Here is a 24,293-nt window from a genome sequence, read left to right as displayed (position 1 = left end):
CATAGCTGAATTTGGCCTTGCTCCATGTTGAACAGCGGGTGGCGTCTGGGCCTTCTGACTAGAAAGACGCATGAATGCAGTCGCATTTCAAGACCCCTCTTTCTCTCTCTCTTACTCTCTCTCTATCTTTTTCTGTCTCAGTCTGTGGTAAAGAGATGTCACAATGTTGTAGTAATGTGTGTGCTTAATGAAACGCTGTTGAAACAGGAAGCTGTTAGGCTGTCTGGGTTTCTGAGAGTGAACGTGTGTGTTTCCCCTCCCCGTGTGGTCTGTGTCCTAGCCTCTGTACATCCTGTCACTAACTCTTCAGTTCAGGGAGAGGAGAGGGGACCGGGGCCACTAGAGCAGCAGCAGCAACCACTAACAGGGGAGATAAATACCTCTCAGCCCCTTGGATGTGCCAGTACACCATTAATGATAGCCTTTGTTCATTTCAGTCCTGGGCAGATGGCTCGCTTATTGAACATGTGTTATTATTGTCCATGACTATGGGTCGGTCCTAGTCTGTCTGTTCGTCTGTCTTAAGGGAATGATGCATCTCTTTGCTCCATTCTGGCAATTGCACTGATTTGGCGCTACAACGTTTGTTTACTTGTTGGATTTCGGCGAGACTTTGGGGGAATGGTGCATCTCACCACTGCGTTCTCACATTTTCAAAGTTACACTGATCAGCCCAAACAAGGTATGGCATCATTTGTTCGTTCGTCCATGTGTCACATGCAAAATCTCCACTGAAACGATTTTGACAAAACCTGGGGAAATTATGCATCTAACTGCTGCATTCCAGCATTCAAAATGACGCTGATTGGCCCAAGGGTGAATTACAATTACAGCTCAAAACAAGGTGACATATTTGTTACTGATTGGCCGAGATGGGGACTTCATCATGTTTCTTTTTTTTGGGTTGGTTTAGTTGTTAGTAAGTTGTAAGTGATCTTCATGCAGGTCCCTTCATCTGACTGAACTAATACTGTCATCCGATCAGAGGGCAGGAAACTGAGGGAGGGTTGGTGTTAGTCAGTTTGATGATGCTCATTCATCCATCCTTCTGCAGTGACTGATGTTTGTCTCTCTCTCTCTCTCTGTCTGTCTCTCTTTCTCTCTATCGCTGTCTCTCTGTCTGTCTCTCTGTCTGTCTCTTTGACTCTGTGATGTCCTCTGCAGTTCTGCAGCTGAAGCTACAACAGAGAAGGACCAGAGAAGAGCTGGTCAACCAGGGGATCATGCCACGTAAGTAGAACCAGCAAACAATATATTTATATATACAGTATATATATATATAACATAAAAATATTGGCCCCTGCTTTGAACACAATTTCCATTTATGAGTACATAGTGTCAGTATGCTGCAACAACCTAGTATTGTTCACAATGGTAGCTTTTCATGGAAATAAGTAAACAATGGTTTGACTTTCACATCGGTGCCAATCTTTCTAATTATGTATATATATATATTATTATTTAATCTTTATAATTTCGTCAACTGTATGCAAGGTAAACATAGTCAGTGCATGTGAAGTTTTTCAAAGTTATTCAAAAAAAGTATTTGGTTTGTCCAGCCTTCCACCCCATGTATAGCGTATTCTTTTAGCTGAATTGACTTTTCTTCATGTTGAGGTTTCTCATTCAACTGCCACCATCGGTGCCCATGAGAATCTGCTGTGTCGTTAACATTTACCCTCATTACTGGTTGCACAACAGATAATGTCTGAGATGATTTGGGTTGTGGTTAAGACGGCGCTGCCGGTTCCTGAGAAACGCTGGTTTCAGTCGTAAGTCAGATGCCACCATGAACATCCGTTCGCTGTGTTTCATCTGATTGAGTGATTTCCACCTGTGCATTCAAACTGAAAAGATTTGAGATACCTTCATTTCCAGCTTGTTAGCGCTATTTCTTTTTTATACCTTTGACTCTATGGCTTTGTGTTAGGACGGACTTCCCCTGCACCTCACATTAGCAGGTTCCTGGAACAAACATAACTTATCTTCCATTAGATCCACTCAGTAGAACATGCTTCCTGAGCCTGAAGTGTACACTATTAGAAATTATGTCATTTTCAACACATCCTTTTGTCCAGTGTGAGACGGCAAACCTTTGCGTTACTTTTCAACACAACATGTATTAATAACAACATACTGTATGTTCTGTCAGTAGGTGTGATTATTTACATATATTGGGTTGAAAAGTCAACCTGTTCAACAAATAGGTTGATCACAGAGTTACCTTCAAATTCCACTAAGCGCATTGTGTTGCATTTTTGCCAGCATGGCATCAATGTGTCATTCTAGCTGCTCTACAATGCACGTTATTTTGAAAGAGGAGAGGGCAAAAGCGCCTGTACCATATTGATCAATGTATGTAATTATAGCTGTGGTATTTTTAATTTTTTTTTTTACAAATTACAAATGTAAACAGAAGCCGAGCTGAAGTATAGCCACAAACTACAGCCAGACATGTTATAGTAAGTTACAATTATCTGGTCTTTGGAGTGTCTTTGTCACACGAGCCAATTATTTCATAATTGTGCCCAGTAAATGAGCATTGTTTCATGTTTGTAGTGTTTGAGAAAAAATGTTTTGATGATCAACAGTGAGTGTTAAGCAAAACACTGCCTTTTTCATGGTTACATACCAGCTTTTTAGCTCGCTTGCACCAACACCGTGGCGATGTTATCAGAGCTAATAATCCCATGTCAGTGTCATCAAACATACTATGGCAGCTATCTTAAGTGCACCAGTCCAATGGATGTTCAGATGCTGAAGTGAATCAGAACGCCCATTCTATCTTTTCAAATTCTGTGGTGTTGACCGTGGATCCATGGTTCATAACAGTCTCATAGTGTATTGAGAAGCTGATTAGACCACTTTCTCTTTGTTGTCAATTTAAAATCTCCTGTCAGTACTTACACAGGAAATGTGTTTGCTATATGTTTTATCTGCTCGTATTTGCTATGGGTCTGCATTGTTATCTGGTAATGTGGTAAATGCTTGAATTATCTGCTAGTTATTTAGGTAGCCTATTTTCTGTTAGCGCTATTGCATAATATACTCTATTATGCATCACAACTGCATACACACATGCGTTCCCTCCCTCTCTTACTCACACACACACACACACACACACACACACGCACACACACTATTTCCCCCTCTCTATGTATAGCAGTTGCAACAGAAGAACCGGTCCTTATCTTTGTAGACAGACAGCATTAATAATCAGCCTGGCTCAGACCTCATCCGGTTAGAGAGCTACCACAAAATGGAAAGATGCTATTTAAAATCTACCACTGTTACCAATGAGGGGACAAATGTAGAGTTTTGTTACTATCTGTGTAGTAAGTGTATTTGCATGTGTGTGTGTGAGAGAGAGAAAGAGACAGACAGACAGAGAGAAAGTTGGAGATTCGCAATCCAGCTGTGTTCAGTGCAGGCCAAGTGTGACCAGAGGAATAAGTGTTTTCACAGCTCTCGTCTGTCTTGACATCTTGTGTTTCTTCTCCTCTACTGGCTGGTGTGAAGAGCCGCATGCAGAGTTTTGTCTACTTGATGTCATCCAATTAGTCCTTCCCTTTCTACACTACTTAACCAAAGGCTTGCTGTTTTATTAGGTGCCTGTGTGCACCTGTATAAGAGCCGGGCTGTGTGTTGGCTTGTTAGTAATGCTTTTTGCAGTGTGCAGTGCTTTGGGGAATTATGGTATGTGCTCTTTAAGCACTAAGAGCACGGCATAAGGGAAATACAGTGTGCACTTGTACACCTGGCAGTACGGTAGTGATGCATCTCACCACTGCATTCCATTTGTTCGTTAGTCCATGTGTGACATGCAAAATCTTAGACACCACTGATTGGATTTTGCTGAAACTTGGGGAAATGTTGCATCTCATCACTATGGTCCGGGGGGGCGGGGGGGGGGCGCCACATGGTTTGTTCGTTAGTCCATCGTTCATGGGGCGTGACCTGTTTACTGTTGGCACAAGCTATTAAGTGAAGGAGAAGCACTATTAGCTTTGTCTTACTGAATGGGGAAATTGTTTTTGATGTGGATTTACAGTCCCAACAGAGTAAAGTGAACTGGGCCAACAAGAGGAGAAAGTAGGCTAGGAGAGGGAGAGAGAGATTAAACAGGGCCAGACAGCCAGACAGATAGATAGTTCAAGAACCATCTCTTAGAAAACATCAAAGATATAGATTTTTTTTTTTTTTAATCTTTTGCATCTGTCTCCTTACCAGTCATAGTGTAGCATGTATAAAATGCAAAACAACAACGGCACAAAAAGGTGGAGGAGCAGAATGACAGAGCAGTCAGAGGAAGGGGAGATCACCAGCTGCTCACAGAGCCGCCACAGCGCTCAACCTCTCTACGCTCTTCACCTCTTTATCGCTACACTCCCTCACTCCCTCTCGCTGACACCTCACCTCACTTACCTCGCCCTCTCGTTTACTCCTTACAACTTCTGTCCTCTCCTCCTCCACATTCACCTCCCTTCTAACCGATTTCTCCTTTTCACCTCTCTTTTTTCCACTCAATCCCGTTAGTAGGATGCTGCCTAACACCGTCCCCTTTCAACTCCAGTCCTTCAGTCCTTTCCTCTTGCTGTCTCTTCACCCCTATCCCCTCTCTGCTCCATCATCCACTTTCCCCTCCCACTCAGCCATTTCCCAGCACTTCTCATTACATGCTCCACATCTTTATCTCTCTTCCATAGAGAATCAGACTAGACCACAGAGGAGGCCCTCTTCTCTGGTTCTAGGGCATTAGACTTACAAACAGCCACTTGACCTCTTATGCTAATGGCTCTCTTTCTATCTTATTCCCCCCAGCTCTCGCCCTCTGTCTGTCTACCTGTGCTGTGTGTCTCTTTATCTTTCACTATCTGCCTTTTTTTCCCTCACCTTTCTCCCCTTCCTCTATCTCTCTCAATGTTTTTTTTTCCTAGTATCCACTCTGTCTTACGTAATCTTTCAGGAGTCTTGGTCCATTGCTAGAGGGTAGCACCTCTCCTGCCAGTCACAAACAAGGGAGGAAATTCAGTCATTCTCTCTGTACATAACAAATGTGGTGTTTTCACAATACAGCTCTTTTTTTATTTATTAGCTCCGTGAATAGGTCATGGCACTCAGTGGTCAATGGTTTTCTTACAATTAAGGCTACAATTCAAACATTCTGAAATAGGCATACCACAGTATTGCAGGTAGCTCCGTCTAAATAGTTATGATGCTTGACCTAGAGGGGAGAAATCCAGCATCAGTTTCATCTCATCATAACACTGATTAGAACACAGTCTGTGCCTTAAAACTGCAAAAAAAAAAAAAAAAAAGAACTGCACCATATTTAAGCATGAAAAAAAGTGTGGATTGCTGTTTGCAGGAGTGCCAGTTTGCATTAAAATGTAATATAAAATTAATTTCACAGCAGCATATTAATGAAATAAAAATCCTAAAAACAAAGCCTTTTTTCACTTACAATGCAGTCTTAGCATAGACTTGCCCTATGGCCCTATGCTATAATGGCTAGCTCTTAATGTCATCCTACATAGGTTAGGCTGTCCCTATGGACTTAACACTAGCCTTATGGCTATGATATCTTGTTCATTAATAGCTGAGGTTATGACCTTTCTTTTAGTGCTAGGCTGGAGGCTACAACCTGTCATTTGATATTATCCGAGGAAGTTAACCTTAGGACTTTTAATAGAGCGGCTAGGCTAATGTTAAGTTATAATCATAAGCTAGATGCGTTTACTCAGTGTTAGCCATGGCTGGGCCGCCATCCCCACTAGCCCTGCGAATGTGACCATTTGGCTTTGTGTCTAACAGTAGCCTCTGGATCTGACCACAGGCTGGAGAACATCTCTAGAACATTGGCTCCGAGCTGTTGTGTTTTGTTGATGAGGAGAAGAAGGGTAGTGACACTCTCTGCATAATGGTGATGTAACGATGAATCTCACCACATAAAATGAGTAGAAACAAAGGGAAACAATGTTGGGCTAGGCTAATTCATCACCTATTGGATGAGAACTAGTACAACCCAATCCCATTAGAGTTTTTTTGGCAGCGTCATGCAGCTGTAGGCGCGAGGCCGTAGTGGTAATCACAAATTCCTGATACCATGGCATCATTCACACATTCCCGGGCAATGTGATAACACACTTTTTGAGTCTTTTTGAGACAGTTGTGTCAGGCTTCATTTGCATATTTTAATGAGACATTTTGTGAAAAAAAGTACTTTATTATCTGTAAAATATAGGCTGGAACACATTTGATTTAAAAACAAGTAAGGATCTCTGTGGTCTGGCTTAGATGGTAGTCTAACAGTTGAGATGAGCTCATACTGTGTGTGTGTGTGTGTGTGTGTGTGTGTGTCTGTGTGTGAGAGAGAGAGAGTTGGTGCATGCACGTAAGTATGCTGGGGATCATTGGTGTTGCTGTGTGCGCACATGTGTCCGCGTGTGTATTTGATCATACATGTAAGTTCATGGTTAATTGTGTGTGCCTGCATGGTTGGTTGCTTGAGGCCATGGTGTGTGTTAGGGTGTGTGTTCATGTCTCACAGCATGACACACAGTGCTATAATAAGCCTACAGAGTGATACCCTACCTAGCATGTTATTTATACTCACTCTGAGACACTGTGTGCCTCCAGAAAAACCCTACACACCGCATATATAAAGTACACTTTGAAAACATATACATACACAAACACACACACAAACAATGTCACTGTTTCTCCGCATTTAATGCTTACTTAAGGCTGGGAACACACTAGAGGACTTTTAAAAATGTATTGCATCACACACATAAATATGGATTTCAGATTGTTTTGTCTCTCAATCATAATCATAGACAGATGATTAGGGAAGGACAGGGTATCACACACTTAAAGGAATAGTTCACCCAAAAATTAAATCTCTCGCTTCCTTTGATTAGAGCACAGACATTTTTTTGTCCGTTGCCTCTGTTCTCTTTCCAGTCACAGTAAAGTGTATTTAAAAAAAAACAAACGAGTTGAGTGAGTGAGTAAGAGGCCTTAGTCTCATATCAGTTGAATGTTCATAAGCTCAGGCAGTGATAATGGCTAAGCCACAGCTATTTCTGAACACAAAACGGGCATGAGGAGAAGCCTCACTGTCACCTTGTGCAACCAGAAAAACATTCATAGGGGAGGTTGGGTTTGCAGTAACATTTTGGTTATGCACTTGCAGCCTGGTAAACTTCACCTCAGTTACTTTGACAGTTAGGTCCATGGTGATTGGCATTGTAGATGCCCTTCCACTACATGAATTTGGCACAAGTACTGGAGGACTTTCCAAACACTTCGTGTTTAGGGGTGGAGCAACGGTGTAGCAGCTGTACAACCAGCATGTGAGAAGTTCTCACTTCTGAAATGGCTCCATCTGTATGTTTTAACAACAACAAACACCCTGACAAATGGAATGCCATTTTTGTTCAAGGATATACAGTACATTCCAGCACTTGATGAAGCTATTTGGTGAAGTTGACTAATGTATTAGTCAATGTAATGGGCTGACCAGTGGAGAGGTCTGGAACACGACACAGCACACAAAGAGAAAAACAAATGCCCAGCAACTAGACATAGCCTAAACTTCAGCAGTGCAATACAAAATAGCTTGACAACAAAGAAAATAACTTCACAGCTGGTATAAATGACAGGCTTACATTATACCAAATGATCGTTCTTGAATGTAAAATACTGTCTTGTTAGATTCCTTTGTAAGATGGTCTGATATCTGATACAAGCCACACCAATTAACACACAAGGTAAACAAAGAGTTTTAACACAGAAACACAGCCAGTGCCAGAGGAAGCGATGGTGCTCCATGTTCTCTAACATTACGGACCGAGCCGTCTGTCACTAGAGTGTTGAGGGGCCGTGATGCGGCCACTCATGCTGATAAAGGGGTCTTTTCTCTCTGACCTCATCCCACCACTCTCCATTTCCTCTCCTCCCTCTGCCCCTTGGCCAATTGCTCCATCCCTCTGCTTTCCCTCCTCTAACTCCTTCCCTCCATCAATTTACCGTTTCTCCATCTCCTTCCTATCTATTTCGATCCCTCTCACCATTCTTTGCTTTCCATATTGCACTCTGTGCTCATCCATCCATCCTTCCCTCCATCCCACCGCTCGTTCCCCATCCAGCTGACTGACAGGCAGGTTCGTACCCCCTCAAGGAGGCCACATGACCCCCCTCGTGGATGGGTGAGAGGTCGAAGAGGGGTGACGTCCCCACGGGGTGCGGGGGTGTGTGTGTGTGTGCCAGCAGTGTGACGATGCTCAGCGACGTGAACTGAGGCTTGAGCCGGTACCAGTAGTCTTGCCCCGGGGCAGCTGACCCAGTGGGTCGCAACACTGGTGTATACAGTATGTATATGTGAGTGTGAGCGTCCATGCATACACTGATGCCTGCATATGTGTTTGTGGCTAGTATTTAGCTTACTGTAGTATCACTTTATCTGCATGAATACATGCAACAAAGGACATGAGTTGGATTCAAACCCACAATGTTATGAGTTCATAGTGCACACTCTAGCCCGCTAAGCCACTTGGATGCCCCCACTTCTCCACTTAAAAGGGAGGTACATTGGTGGGGATAGTCTTATTTCCACCTATGTATTGCACAGAAAAACTGCCAGCAGAGGGTGCCGAGGCTGTGGGAACAGTTGACTGGGATCCCTGTAGCGACAAACAGTCCTCCAAAGGTACTAAATGACTTTAGACCAGTTGGCTTGACCTCTCTGGTCATGAAGTCCTGTGAGAAACTGGTTAAGAAGATGCTTGAAGAGAAAACAGAAAGTTCTTGATGTCCCTAAATAGGGACGTTCAGGACCGCACCATCACTTTTCTTACATCCTACACAAACACTTAGATGTTAGTAAAAAACCATATCACAACTGTTGTTTGTTGATTTTTCATCCACTTTCAACATCATTCAACTTCATTTGCTGGTCAGTAAGCTCATAAAAGTCTTTCTTACAGCTGAATGTGTCAAAAGCGAAGGAAATGTACATTGATTTCAGGTGTCATCCACATGCCCCCCAAAGTGCCATCATGAAGGGGCAGGCAGTGGAGATAGTTATAAGTACCTTGGAACTGTGATTGATAATAAACTGAGTTTTGAGGGCATTGCGGTTTTCTGGTTCATAGTTATTACAGTTTTCACCTTACTACTTTGTTTGCATCTTACACATTGAATGAGCAAAAGCCGGCCTCACCAAAATGATCAGATAAGCACACAGAGAACGAAGTGAGATAGAGAAATGCATCACTTTCAGGAAGTACGGTAGTTCAGTAAATCTAATGGCTAACTTGCCAGGAGATCAGGGGAAATGGCAGCAAGGAGCACAGCTTAGAAGCATGTTAAAAATGAGGACAGTGGCACATATGTAGATCATAAAAACAATATTTGGTCTGTCAGTATCGAAATGACTGAAACTGTTTTCCAACCATTTTCCAAAGTTAATTCACCATGTGTGAAGCATTCAAAACAACCTATGAATAATCCAGCTATATGTTCAGATTCTCCCCCTGTCCTCTCACTACCTCAACAGCTACATGTTCTCACTTGTTCAACACTGCCTCTGATTGGTCAACAACTAGTCAGGGGAGACTTCTGATTGGCTAACAAATCGACATTTGCTGTGCATGCAATGTACAGCGCGCAATGCAATGTACAGTGTGCTAGAACTTTCAATGGCGTATGTCAGTGATTCTCAACCATTTTTGTAGTGATAATGTTTAATCTCTTGCTATGTATGTTTATTGCTATAACTGGCTGCATCTGCGTTCTTCATGTGATATGTTATTTTATTGTTTCAGATTTTCTTTTTCTTTTTCTTTCTGTCATAATGTTTCAGAAGCAAAACCATGATGCCTGTGCTGATATTGGTATTTAAGTCGCCATTTTGATATCATGACAACCCGGAGGTTTCCAGTGCCACTAATCCCTAGGTTTTTGCATAATTACAGGCCTAGAGGTAGTCTTGGCTGAGTCACTTCTTGAATGTTGAAGAGATTCCATAAGTTCCAGCGATGTAGCAAGTCTCATTGGAATGGAACCCTCAGAATCCACTCCATTAGTATTCTCCCTTGACCTTGCATCCTGGCCTTTTACAGAGCCTGGTAATGGGGCCACTGCCTAGGATATCATACATTCTCTGTCATGGCTTATTACAGTGTGAGGCTGTACAGTGTGAGCAGGCATTTACTACACTGGCACGGCATTCAGAATGTTAGAAAGGGAAAGCTTTGGCAGTGTGAGAAGAATCATCTTTATCACCAATAAACCCATTCAAACGGAACTGAAACTGAACTGAAAAGGCAAAGAGCCATTCAGAGCCATTTTGCACTACATTTCCGTTCAGAAGGTACACACTGCCGTGCTAATCTCTCACTCTCTCTTTCTCTCTCTCTCTCTCTTTCTCTTTCTCTTTCTTCCAGCGCTGAAAAGTTCAGCTGCCTTCCACGAACAGAGGCGGAATTTGGAACGAGCACGGGTGAGTATGTCACCCTACAATCAATCACTGGAATCAAAACTGGCCCGTTATAAGTAAAGCAGGCAATCACTCTTCTCTCTAGGTTTTGTAAGTGGCGTAGATATTACATTTCACATTTTAGGCGTTTAGTTCACACTCTAAGGAATTCAGGGATAGGAGCCATAGCGCCCTGACATCATTCATGTGACTCTAGACTGATCATATAATAGAAAAGTGCCAGAAAAGAGAAATAAGAGCTAAGATTGTTGGCCAATAGGTAGAACATGCCAGTAACGCTGCCAGGGTTAAAGGTTCGATTCCCACTTGTCCTTCCTCTGTCTCAATCTCCTCTGCCTCACTTTCTGTCCCTCTCCTCTCTCTCACTCTTTCTTTCTCTAGCTGTTGTTTTCTGTGTATCTTCTCTCTCTGTCTTTATTGCCCTGTCTCTTTTCTTTCTCTGCCTGTCTATCTGTCTATTTGTCTCTCATTTTCTCCTCTCTCTCTCTGCAGACAGAGGACTATCTCAAGAGGAAGATCAAGAGTCGACCGCAGCGATCAGAACTGATCAGGATGCACATCCTGGAGGGTGAGTCTCACTTCTCTCACTCATCTCTCACTTTGCTGCTGCAAAAATCTCCTGACTGGGAAATATCTGGGTGGAGGCGATTTTTTGCCCCAGGCCAGTCTGATAATTCCTTCCCAGGGTCATAGCAGGCTGGTAAAAATGTCCATCTTTGGTTGTGTGTGTGCTTCCAGAGACGTCAGCGGAGCCGTCACTGCAGGCCAAGCAGCTGCAGCTGAAGAGGGCCCGCCTCGCCGATGATCTGAACGATAAGATCTCCCACCGGCCCGGGCCCATGGAGCTAATCCACAAAAACATCCTGCCTGTTCACTCCAGCATTAAACAGGCCATCATAGGTAAGTGTTGCCGCTACTTCAGTAGTAACACTCCTAAAAACAACCACTACAATGCCGCCCACCACCTCTATCATTACCAATACACAAGAACATCCAGCCTGTTCATTCCAGCAATAAACAGGCCATCACAGCATTAAGTATTCCCACTATCTATTCCCACTATCCCGCAATCACGCTGGAGTTGTCCTTTAAAAGTAAGCACAAACTGCCTCAAATGTTGGATGACACAAACCTTTCTCCAGCTGAGAGCAAAACTGACGTCCTGCGGTAGTAAAATACAGTTTAGTGTAACTTAGAATCATTTCTAAAATCGTGTCCTTCCTCCTTCCTTTGTCTAATCCAGTGATTCTCAACCTTTTTCATATCACGGACCCCTAATTTAGTCCACATTAGGGCCACAGACCCCCATTTGATGAGATTTTGTCTCTCGGACCCAAATCTGAGAATATTTTTTATTGTTAGATATGATTTTGTCCAGAGTCCCGTGACTATCTGTAGTGTAGATAGAGAGATAACAGTGAAACTATGATCAAAACAGCCATTCTTCTACATTCTCTAATTGTGTTAACTTCTTGCAAATGAAATACTGCTGAAGTTTAACAATTCATCAAGTTGCTGGAGACCACCTGGAATCCCACTGGTGAGAACCACTGGTCTAATCCATAGAGGTCTGATGATTACAGCGGTATACGCTTTCAACAGGTCATCTGATAAGCTTGTTGATTAAAGTGAATAACAGATAAAGACACTTGAAGCATCTCAGAGTTGCAGTGCGGTGCTCAGGAATAGCAGCTCAGATGCTCAGCGGTCATGAGATATTGTTAGATCCTGAATGAGCAGAGCGGCTGCAGCAACCAGTCGCTCTGCTATCAAAGATACTGTCATCCGAGATACTGCAGACTGGAGAACTAGCTCATACACACTCCTCTCACGTCACCACCTGCTACATTCATTTTCAGATTCATATCACATTCATGTTCATATACCGAGTGTGTGTGTGTGTACGCGTACGCACGGCTGACTGATTCATCTGCATGCGTGCGTGCATGTGCACCCTCACTATAAATTATGTGTGATGCATCAAAACGCCGGTGTGTGCATGTGTGCATAAGAGACCGTGTGTGTACACTGCAGATAAATGTACGGCTTCATTTCTTTGCACAAGTGTGATTTCACTCAGTTGTACGGGCATGATGACATCCTGTTAGAAATGAGCGATGCAATCCCCCAAGGGGGATTTGTAGACGGAACACACACTGTTCATACTGTATATTGCTGCTGTCAATCTTCCACCAGTTGTTTTTTGGGGCAAGTGCCAGTGTTGTCTGACGTTAGACGATGAGATCAGAGACAGTGGGTCCAGCTGGTTGATTGATGTGTCAAGGGATGAAAGCTGAGATTCAATAAGGTACAGCGTCAGTGGATTATCTGTCTTTGTCACAGGGACACAAGCACAATTGCATTACTGCCGCTTAGTTCCACTGGAAACACTAGAGTTACATGAGATTGGAATGGGCAGGAACATACATACAAGGCACAAGACATCTACAGGAATGCAGTGCACACACACACACACACACGTACAGAGTGCAGATACAAGGCATAGACACGCACACATGCGCATTGACAAAGCACAGCAGTAGGGAAGTCATCACATTATTGGATGGGAGGGTATTTAATCAGCCCCATGTTGTCTCGTCATCATCTCCTGCTGATGGTAAATTAAAGGCCAGCGGTGTGTTGTACAGAGCTTTCCGCCCCGGCCCATGCAGGCTCCTGTCACCAAATAACACACATCCATCCATAATACAACAGGCTCCGTCATAGTCCAGGGGGGGTCCAGGCAGGTACCTTTCTTCCTGCTATCCCTGTAAAGACTGAAAGATCCACATAATACCGATAATGTGATGCTGTTCATCCCCGAAGGAAAATTGTCTTCTCTACAAGGAGGTCAGAGGTTAGAGGTGAGGGTCAGCTAAGGAACAGCTGGGACAGATTCATTGTCATGATCACTTCAGCTGGATTGTTGCTTGCTGACTTGGAGGCTTAAACATGGGTCCTCTGGTTGACGGATGGTCTCCCCTACTATACTGTCTCCCTAGTATAATAATACATCCATAATTGTTCTCTTTTTCCAATGCTTTTTTTATGAGAGCATAATGTGCATTCACATGTACAGATCTGCTTGGAGTAGAGACACATAGAGAGACAGTAGGGATCATCACAGTCTTTGTAGATCAACCAACCCTTCCTCCAGCTAGCCCTATAAAGGCTAAACGATCTGCATGGCTATTAAACTAAATGTAGTCAAATTTCTTTCTAGGCTTTGGGCTGAAACTTGTGCCACTAGACAACTGAATTTGAATTATGTTAGTTCATTCAAAATCCACTTGTGAAGTGCCACAAGTTTTATATGGAAAGAGATTAGTGCTAGCAGAGAATGCATTGTATTTGCAGAAATTTCAGTTTGTCATGCTCATATTGAGCCATTGAAATAAAATTGAATTTGTAAGGCACAAGTTGAAATTGAATGCAGTCACTTTAAATTGAATATCATTATTATTGAATTTAACTTTTAGTTATAAAAGTTCAAGTTTAGTTTTCTTAATTAAGTTTCAGTCAGGGACTTTTATTCCCTTCATTCCCTTTTATTCTTCAAACCTGTTTTTTGTTGTCTGTAAAGCACTTTGTAAAGACCATATTGTTATTAGCCCAGTACTCATCCGTTACATAAATTGGAAAACAGTTAATCTATTCATGACATAAATCACACAGCAGATCATGCAGTGTTCTCAATTCTCATAATGCCTTTCCTTAACAGAGATGCTAGCTGTCAGATACTAGCTGGTATGAATGAGGTGGTTAGCCTCGTTCGGTTTTATTGCAAGTGAAAAGAAATGAATGAAAGGTTCCACAGCTCAACATAGCCGCATGCCCAAAGAACAATTTATTTCAATGAAGGTATAAGTTATAAAAGTAGCTTTCATGGTAATGATGTGCAGACACAGGCGGGGCAGGCGTTTAGGTTGCTCTGCAGCAGCCATTACATTGCCTGTGGGGATAAATGCACTGGTTGACAGTTGTAGAGCAGACGCTGGTGGAGAAGCTTGTGCGCTAACTTTGTAGTAATTTACACAGTCAGACAGGCACACACGCACACACACACACACACACACACACACACACACACACACACGCAGAGATGTATTTGCTGATACTTGTAGAGGAGGAACTGGTGATAATGCTGGCTGACACTGTAGGGATGCTCACAGTCAAACAGGGAGGCGCTTCGTTGGCAGTGCAGTAAGCATTAACTGTCAGGAGGAATCCATTGGCTTAACACCTGTAAATGCAGGTGATAAAAGCTTGCTGTGTGCTGTCATTGTAGGGATGTACTCAAGCAGACAGGAACACACACAGCCCAGGTAGATAGCTTGCACTGTGCCAATGTTTTGATTGTGGGGATGAATGGAATGCTTTGGACCTGTTTCAAATTTTGGAAGAGCGAGATACAAAGGACTCTCTGTCTTTCCATCCATCCCTCTGTCCCTCACATAGGGACAAAACTGTATTTGATATGGCCACATGCCTAACGTAAATTGTAGCGCTGCGCTACAGAAAGTAGTGTTCATGTTTTGGTTTACTTCCCTAGATTTCCAATCTCTCTTTTCTCCCTGTCTCTCTCTCTCTCAGAGACAGAATTTCCGAAGGCCTCAGGTGAGAACTCATCATTCGATGAGGACAGTAATGACAGTCTGTCCCCGGAGCAGCCAGGCGGCCAGGAGTCTCCTCTGAGCCTAGGACCTCTGTCCTCTCCCCCAGACACTTTGGCCGGGACTAGCATCCCCTCTCCTACACAGGTGGGACCATACCAGAGAAACTGTACCAGAGTTTGACAAACATGTTGATGATTGTAATTGGAGTTTGAATTCACCACCCCCGGCAGTGCAAGATGAATACCATATCTGTTTTTCCATACTGCCCTACAAGCCAACATTTATCTCCTGTCTCAACTGAAGTATTGTTGGTACTTTTAGGTTTTAGTTACAGAATGGCACTGGACCAGAGTTATAACTATGGGGTAGGGACCAGTGATCAGTGTTTCTAACTCAAAGTATATTTTCAGTTCCTCAATCAGGTTCCTCCTCCACCTCCTCCTCTCCCACCAATCTCTGGACCCGCCGCATCGCTGAAGCTGACCAATGGGATGGCAGCACCATCTCCACAGAGGTCTGCTGCCCTCGCACAGATCAAGGTGAGTGACATCTGTCAAGACCACCCAAAGTGAATGAAGTCTTTAAAGATTTGAATACGTGTGTGAACTGTGTTTATATTCCCCACTGTTTTCAGAATTGGCATCCTCTTAGCGCACTCAGAGTCAAAGTGCCTCTGATTCTGATTGAATTGATAATGAAGTATATTGCAATCTATAAGTGTACAATAGACATTTACCATCATCCCTCTCCTCTCTCCAATCCCAGCCTAAACCAAACTCTGACCGCTCTGCTCAGAGACCTAAGAAACCCAAAGACAGCAAGCCTAAAGTAAGTATTATTTCTTCTAATTGTAGTGGTATTATGTAGAAGTATAATAGTATTACTAGTAGAAAAGGTAGTAAATAGTAAAGCCATTATTTCAAAGAACCAGCACATCCCTCTTGACCAGAAAGGAGACAAAGAATAGCAGTAGCAGTAGTAGTATAGCTCTAATATAGATATTAGATATTTTGTTCATGTGCTACCTTCCAGATCAAGAAGTTAAAGTACCATCAGTACATCCCTCCTGACCAGAAGGGCGATAAAGAGCCTCCTCCCCAGCTGGACTCATCCTATGCCAAGATCCTCCAGCAGCAACAGCTCTTCCTGCAGCTCCAGATCCTCAGCCAGCAGCAGCAGCACTACAACTACCACACCATCCTGCCTGCGCCGCCCAAGTGAGTCTCTTTACAGGAGGGCGTGTGAGTGTCTAGCACCCACATGGGACACAGAAGGTGATTGGTCAAGGTGCGAGGACCAGGTTGTGGGTGTAAACAATCAGAGCTGACCGTCTACCTGCTAGAAATCGCTATCCTTTGAAACATCCTTTGGTCGCAAACACACTCTCTATCTCTCTCTTTCCAACAGACCCCAGACGGATCTGCAGCCATCTGCCTCTTCCTCTTCCACCTCCACCTCCACTACCGCCCCCTCCCCACCCAGGCCTTTTACTGCCCCTTCAACAGCCCCCTCCAACCAGGGCAACCACAGCCGTCAGAGTTCTGCCCCCACAGGGGTGACCAGACCGGTCTCTCTACCTCCCAACCTGGACGAAATGAAGGTCGGTTGAACTACAACAATACGGATCCAAAACAAAACTGCATTGTTAGTTCATTATCCCTATCCTCTTGTCTTGTTCTTAACTTGTAACTTTGGTGTTTGTGGCGCAGTGTATCGCACCTGCAGAATGATACGTGTTCACTCTTTCAAATGGAATCAATACGATATAGTCCAACAACTCTCTCTGCTGTCTACAAGCTGTTGAGTACATGGAGTAGCTGGTGGATAGGGGCTTGACTTGCGTAAGAGATCCACTTACCAAAATTTTGACACTGAAAAATGGCCTCCCTACTTAGACCTGACAGAGAGAGACAGTGATGGATCGCTCTGTCTTTTTGCTTCCTCTCTTCTCTTTGCCTTTGATCCTTTTCAATTTTCCTCATATATTTATCCTCCTCTATTGTCATCTATTTGTCTTTCCTTGCTTTTTTGCTTGAATCTCAATTTATTTTTTTCCTCTGTCAGGTGGCAGAGCTGAAGTCTGAGTTGAAGCTGCGCAGCTTGCCCGTCTCCGGCACCAAAAATGACCTCATTGAGAGGCTGAGGACCTACCAGGAGCTGAATGGAGGAGGTGCAGGAGGAGGTGGCGCTACCCCCACTCCAGCAGCAGGGGGCGCCACAGGGCCAGGGGCTGAAGGAGCAGGAGGAACATCCAGAACTACTGCCAGCACCACCAACAACAACAACATGTCACAACAGCAACAGTTTCAGCACCACCAGTCCTCTTCTCCGGCCCTTCAGTCAGGTGATTGGACGTGATTAAGCCCCACATATAGGCAGTACATGTACATTTTGTGTTTATAATGAAATGTAATTACCCAATTCTATATTTATCCAGGGGATTCCCTCTGAGAACAGTGTCTTAAATACTACTTACATCAAATAAACCTGGTGGTTGTAATGGATGTCTTCCAGGTGCGAATGTGTGTAACTGTGTGAGTGTGAAGCAGAGAATTGCTGAAGAAGAGAAAAAAAAGGTTTAAAGAAGCACCAGGAAAAATTATTAAAACAGTATAGCTAATGTACTGTCTTTGTGCTATCTGCCTCATGTCCTATCCCTCTTCTTAACCACAGATGATGTAGCCGCCCCAGCTGCAGCCCCCCCACAGCAGCTCATGACCTTTGTTGGCAGCGGCTCCTCCACGCCCGGCTCCCCTGCCCCCTCTGACCGCTCGCCGGCCGCCATGAGCCCAGAGGACACCAGCTATAACAGCGACGCTTTCGGGGAAATGGTGTGAAGATTTTCATTGTTGCGATATGTTGAATTAATCCTAGATAAGCCCACGCTCTCCCTTACACATTTGAGTATTCTCATCCACTTACTCTAGAATCTGCCAGGTTAGGACACAAGGGATGTTAGATCAGATCTTGTGTGTTTGAGAGTGGAATCAGTAATGAGACAAATTCTAGCCTGTTAAGAATTTTCACCATATTCAACGTGCTGCCTTTTAATTTGCATCAAGGTCTGCTGAAACCATAATATAAAGCCTCAGATCTTCTTTTTTAACAATTGTTTGCAGTTTTTTTTTACTTTAATTTTAACCATCAAAGCTTCTCTTTGAAATCTCTGCTCATTGCACAAATGTGAGCACCTGTTTAAACTCAATTAAACTGCAGCTACTAAACTGCATTGCCTTACATTTAGATATTTAATCCCCCTCTCTCTCCCTCTCCCTCTCCAGATGAGTTCGCCTCTCACCCAGCTGAGCCTTCAGCCAACTGCTCAGCTCACCGCCACCATCAAAGAAGAGCGCCCTTGCTCCACCCCAGCGCCTTGTCAATTCTCCATCAAGCCCTCCCCTCTGCAGAAACACTGCCTGGTCCCATCAACTATCTCCACCACTACCACTACTACCACCATAGGTCCTGCGGTGCCCATTGTGGACAAAGACAAGATGCTGCAGGAGAAAGACAAGCAGATAGAAGAGCTGACCAGGATGCTGAGGCAGAAGCAGAGACTGGTGGAGGCGCTCAGGATGCAGCTGGAGCATGGGAAGATAGGAGCAAGAGCAGGAGGACAAGTTGCAGAGCCTATGGTTCTCGTAAGAGTAAAGAAAGAACCTCCTGATGTGCCCAACATCCCCCTCTCATCCCTCGCTCTCTCATCTGTCCATCCTCCATCCCCCCCTCCACCGTCCTCCCTCTCATGTGAGATGGACATCACCAAGGTAACGATCAAACAGGAAGCCGTGGAGGCAGAGGAGGCTGTGTCTGAGACAGCCGCGCTATCACCACCCGCTCAGGAATTCCTGCAGTCTTACTCCCAAACACAGGGGGTGCAAGAGCAGACTCAGATGCAGATCAAGCCAGAGCAAACGAGCACACAGACACAACAACAGCAGCAACACCAGCAACAACAACAACACTTACGTCTGCAGCAGACCGCTCTGCAGCTGGCTCAGCAACAGGCCATACAGAAGCTGTTGCTACAGCAACAGCTGAACATTCAGAACCAGAAGCTTCAGAACCACAATCAGATGCTCGAGAACCAGCAGAACTTGCAGAAACGTTCTCAGCAGAGAAAGAAGAAATCCCACAAACAGCAGCTCAAACAACAGCAGCAGCAGCAGCAACTGTTGCAATCGCAACAGCAGCAACAGTCCAAGCAACATCAACAGCAGATACAGCTGAAGCAACAGATTCTGCTGAAGCAGCAACACTCACTTTTACAGCAGCAAGCGAAACAGCAGCTGCAGCAGAATCCCAAACAGCAACAAACAAAACAACAACAGCAACAAATCCAGATACAGACGAAGATCCAGCTGAAGCAGCAGCAGTTGATACAGGCAAAGCAACAGTTGCTAATACAACAGAAACTGCAGGCGCAGCAGGAGTCACAACAGGTCAGGGATGGGTTATACAATATTGCCTCGTACAAAACAAGTTACATTTTTATGCATTATTTTGGACATGCTGATGCTTGAAATTCATCCTCTAAAAAGTATTGCTGGTCTTCTACAGGTGCCTCAAGTATTCCTCAACCAGCAGTCAGGCTCCGCCCCCTCCTTCCCATTGGACCTCCTTAAGACTGGCTCCACCCCAACCTTGGTCACTGACAGCAACGGCAACCACTTCCTGATTGCACTGACCAATCACATGACCGAGAAGCAAGGGCCTGACACACCGGAGAGCAAAGCAACCAATCACATTACGCTGCAGGTATATGATTCACTTCTTGTAAGACCCTTTGTGCATTTATGTGTTGTTGGGAAGATCTTGGTATTCCAAGTCAGCTGCTAAACAGCATTGCATTCACGTGCTATTTTGTCGGAAAATCAAACCCACAAGACAAATATGGACGTCCTGAAACGGATGATGTAGATTTGGCTGCTTCTTGCTTTTAAAATGTACTTGCTGCAATTCTACCTGTTTCAGCAAACGTTTAATAAAGCTGCATATGTATATAAGCATTTTCTTATTGTTGACACACAAAACTTGATTTTTCGGCAGAATTTTCTTTCTTTTCTTCTTCTTTTGACTTTCAGACTTCGAATGGCAAGCATGTGAAATTTCCTGAGAGGAAACTCATTTTTTTGATATATAAGATATACAGTATATAGGGCTCACAAAAGACTATTTCTGATGTACTCTATTATTTCTCTACTAACTGCACTCAATTTTTCGATTCCCATCAGCGACTGCAGTCTACTCCAGCCAAGCTCCCCGGCCAATCCCCTCCACCGCTGGCCAATGCTGATAACCAATCCAAACAGAGGATACAAATGGGATGTTTGAAACAACAAAAGAGAAAGGTGAGTAAAAAAGTAACGATGGTCTGATTTTGCAAACAGTCAACACATGGCAATGATGACATTGTAAAATCGTATTTTTGTGAATTTTGGTTATTTTGCGAAATAGGAACACTGCGAAAACATCAAACTATACATAGCACATCTTATGTATAGTTTGAAATAGGAGTTTAACACACGTCAGTACATACATCATGCTAGTGCTAGACATTTCTGGACAGGACATTTCTGTCATCAGAGATAGCTGTTGAACTGCAGGTGTTAAGTCTTTACACCAGCAAGTTTTAAACCTCTCTTTTACACATATCATCGGATCCCCATCATGCGCTTCATTCTCAACGCAAACGAAGTTCCTGCCGGCCAAGGAGCCCCTCTCACCGGCACTGTGGCAATAACAGAACAGTCTGTTAATGTTCCATAAAGAGAGAGATAAAGATGAGAGTCGATGAGAACTGCTCCAGTGAGTCCAATAACAGTGGAAATTAATGATGTATGCTGTGTAAGACACTGACAGCAATCCTTGATAAGAGCGGCTGACAGTAGCCTAATGTATTCTGATGCTGATTATTATTGCTTTGCTAATTACTCTGACGACATCCTCCATTACTATGATTTATGTTGTTAACAGAGGAGGAACAAAGACTTTGTCGCGTCTTGGCTAATTGAGACGTACAGTATCTTGCATCGAGTGCAGGTGCGCCGGAGCAATTGGCCTTCAAATATGCCATTTTGGTTTTGAATAGAGCCGTGTGTATTGATTACACACATTACTGCCGTCAGCCGTCTTTCTTTGTCTCCTTAGTGTTTTATCCCTCCTATGATGCTCTCACTTCTGGGGTGGCAGTAACCTAAAGTTTAGTGAAGTGGGCATGTGGGTGGAAGGTTGCCAGTTCAGATCCCCAGAGTCAGTGAGAAAAGCTGGGTAGAGAGTGTATGAGTACCACTGGAGTATTTGTGGCCAACAGTTGATGACTGTGGTCGTACAGGCAGGTGCGTTAGTAACTATGAATGTGAAGTAGGACGTTGCTGAAAACGTGTGCTCAGCGAAAAAATAAATTCCACGGTAGGGAAAGTGCTTTATTGCTAATTTCAGATGTCCCCTAACTGTTTTTTCTGCTGTCAGAGGCGAACAGTATTCAGTTCCCCTGTAATGAGTACTTATCTTTCCTCTCGTTTTGATTGATTGAAGTCACAGAAGGCGGGGCTTCAGGTGTCTACAGACCAATCCCAGCAGGGAGGCGCTCAGTCTTTCTCAGCGCCGCCCAACCTGCAGCCGTTCTTCCAGGACCAGGAGACCGCTCCCTCAGGGAAAGACGCCTTGTCACCTTCTTCTCAAACTGTAAGCAGTGTGATGTTTATCATCCAATCATATTATGATGCATTGATCTATAGCTGACCTTTGTGATCACATCTCAAAAATTGTATTACATGATTGTACAGCTATTGTACAGCACTTTGTAACTCCTGTTTGGAAAAGTGCTATATAAATAAAGTTATTATGATGAAAGTGCCATTGTAGCCACAGAATGTTGGTTTCTTATCTTGTATTGTTACCGAGTTTCTTTATATTTGTAGGTACAGAGACAGCTGGTAAAAGCTCAATGCTTTTTTTTTGTTTTGTTTTTTAACAAAACACATTCAGTACAACTTTTTATCAGGCACTGCAGAGAGACTCAGAGAATATGGCAATTAATTTTTCTTTCTTTGTTGGTTTCTTATTCTGTTTTTTGTTCTTTTTTATATTTGTTTTCTATTTTTTCCTTTCTTCCTCTCCTCTCCTGCAGGAGGAGGTGTGCCCTGGTCTGGACCATGATGCATTGTTCAGTCCTCTGTCTCCAGCTTCCATCAAGACGGCCACCTCATCACCTGGTAACAAGGTGCGGTGAACTGCACACCTGACTGTGTCATTACAGACCTGTTGATGACTCACACTTTACATTGTGTTTTCTTATGTTACATTCTCTCTGTCTGCTTTGTCCTCAGGATACTGAGCATATGGATGACTTCTTTGACATCATTTTTCAGACTGGAGGTAAGATGCAATACTATAGTGTTCTGTTCTATAGTAAATAGATTTCTTAATTTATTTCTTAATTTATTCATGCAGCTACTTTGACATTTTACATGACAGCACCATAGTAATATGAGAGTAATCGTTTTAATTCTGTGTCTTTTTTCCCTCTCAGAAATCTCCACCTTCAAACCAGCACCAGACCCCTCCCTGGACCATCTAAACCCCAACTCCCCCGCCCCCTCCCCTCCTCCCTCCCCGCTCCAGCTGGTGCTGTCGCCCCCCACCCCGGCCGACTTCGCCCCCCCGCGGGCCCCGTCCTCAGCGAGGGGCGAACCGCAGACCCCAGCCACCGCCGCAGAAGAGAGACTGCGACTCGGCAACACGGGCAGCGGACGCCTGGAGGACTTCCTGGAAAGCACCACCGGCAAGCCCCTCCTGGGGGCGGAGCCCGGCGGCCCGTTGACTTTGATCGACGACCTCCACAGCCAAATGCTGAGCACCCCCAGCATCCTGGACCACCCCATGTCTCCCATGGACACCTACGAACTGGGCTACACAGCGGCCGACCCTCCCGGAGGCCTGGGCTTTGGGGAGCAGGGGCTGGACAGTATGGACTGGCTGGACCTCACCATGGGAGACGGGGGCGGTGAGGAAACCCCCACCCTGGCCCCGCTGGGACCCCAGACACCCACCAGCGTCTTCTCCGCTGACTTCTTGGACAGTTCTGACCTGCAGATACACTGGGACTCCTGCCTATAGCCTACAGCAGTCTTAAAGTGGCTGTCCTAAACGCATGCACTTACACAGATGCATACACACGTGCACACTCTCACGTGCACACAAACATTTAATTGACTGCTGAGGTTGACATTTGATTAAAAAGTACTCTCACTGTATCTTCTCACACACTGGTATGTTGAACCTTAGAGCACTTTGACCTTTATTACTCATTCAGATAGACATGCACATACAGTATACACACTGTAGTTTTGTTTTTCACGCAAACTACACTTATCAGGCAGGCCCTATGTCCATTATCCATCCTTAGCATGTTAAGTAACGGTTCTGTCAACACATCAGATGGATGGACCCAAAAGTTAAGACACTTTTAACTGAGCCATTTACCTGTTGCCTTTAGATTAATCTCATGTTTCCTGTGTCGCAGTCACCATTTAACAGTGAAAAGGTATACAGTATCTATCTATTTATTTAACCTTGGTCTAACTATAATGCAACGCTTAGCTGCCTTTGTAGTAATGATAATCAATAGCTAATCCGATAGCCAAAGTGAAGGTGAAAGACAATTATTTGTTAACATCAGTTTTAGTGGCACAGTAGATTATAGTGTAGAGGTGGGGACAAGCTTCATACCAGGGCCACATTAATATTAATTTGAACATGCACAGTAACTTTCAAATAAGTAATAGTTTGCTACTTTAGTGTCTCTCACTGTTTCTCCTATAGATTTCTTGTCACATTGGTGACAGTTGTGGTGATTTTTGTTTTGGCTACATATCTGTCCTTGTTTTGGACTTAAGTTTGGTTCTTGTGCCGGTTACAGCACTAACACTGTTCTTACTTGTGGTACTTTGTAATGAGAATGCTTTGGAAGCAATTTAGCCTTAATTATATGGATATTTATCATTCATCATATATTCTCTCCAGCAGTGGTGGCATTGTTTTTGTGGTGGTAGTTCATTGCTGAGTAAATACAGCAGAAACACGAGCAGCCTATATCTTGTATGAATTTCTCAATCACTCAGAGAAAGTTACTAGAAGGATTTGGACTGGTATTTGGGCCTGAGGATATT

At 44.0% G+C, this 24,293-nt stretch overlaps 1 protein-coding gene across 2 annotated transcripts; it reads left to right on the top strand.

Moving 5' to 3' along the window:
- The first annotated feature begins 1,161 nt into the window (after positions 1-1,161).
- Positions 1,162-24,077, top strand: LOC139918436 (myocardin-related transcription factor A-like). Of its 2 annotated transcripts, none has more exons than XM_078284838.1 (18): positions 1,162-1,230; positions 10,452-10,507; positions 10,997-11,072; positions 11,243-11,404; positions 15,098-15,264; positions 15,531-15,659; positions 15,886-15,948; positions 16,153-16,337; positions 16,528-16,720; positions 17,185-17,464; positions 17,794-17,951; positions 18,402-19,562; positions 19,681-19,878; positions 20,355-20,471; positions 21,664-21,807; positions 22,253-22,345; positions 22,452-22,500; positions 22,655-24,077. In XM_078284838.1, the coding sequence occupies exons 1-18, from the start codon at positions 1,224-1,226 to the stop codon at positions 23,239-23,241; spliced, it is 3,825 nt and encodes a 1,274-aa protein (XP_078140964.1). In that variant the 5' UTR covers positions 1,162-1,223; the 3' UTR covers positions 23,242-24,077. The 2 variants fall into 2 exon arrangements, with proteins under 2 accessions (XP_078140964.1, XP_071763936.2); XM_071907835.2 differs by having other exon boundaries at positions 21,658-21,807.
- The last annotated feature ends 216 nt before the right edge of the window (positions 24,078-24,293 follow it).

Source organism: Centroberyx gerrardi, chromosome 7 (genome assembly GCF_048128805.1).
Source record: "Centroberyx gerrardi isolate f3 chromosome 7, fCenGer3.hap1.cur.20231027, whole genome shotgun sequence".
Classification (NCBI taxonomy): Eukaryota; Metazoa; Chordata; class Actinopteri; order Beryciformes; family Berycidae; genus Centroberyx; species Centroberyx gerrardi.
This window is presented reverse-complemented; position numbering and strand designations above follow the sequence as displayed.

Excerpts from the sequence above, each read along its gene's own strand:
- LOC139918436 (XM_071907835.2), top strand. Across the intron at positions 15,265-15,530 it reads GCATCCCCTCTCCTACACAG|TTCCTCAATCAGGTTCCTCC; the intron begins GTGGGACCATAC and ends GTATATTTTCAG. Across the intron at positions 19,563-19,680 it reads CGCAGCAGGAGTCACAACAG|GTGCCTCAAGTATTCCTCAA; the intron begins GTCAGGGATGGG and ends GGTCTTCTACAG.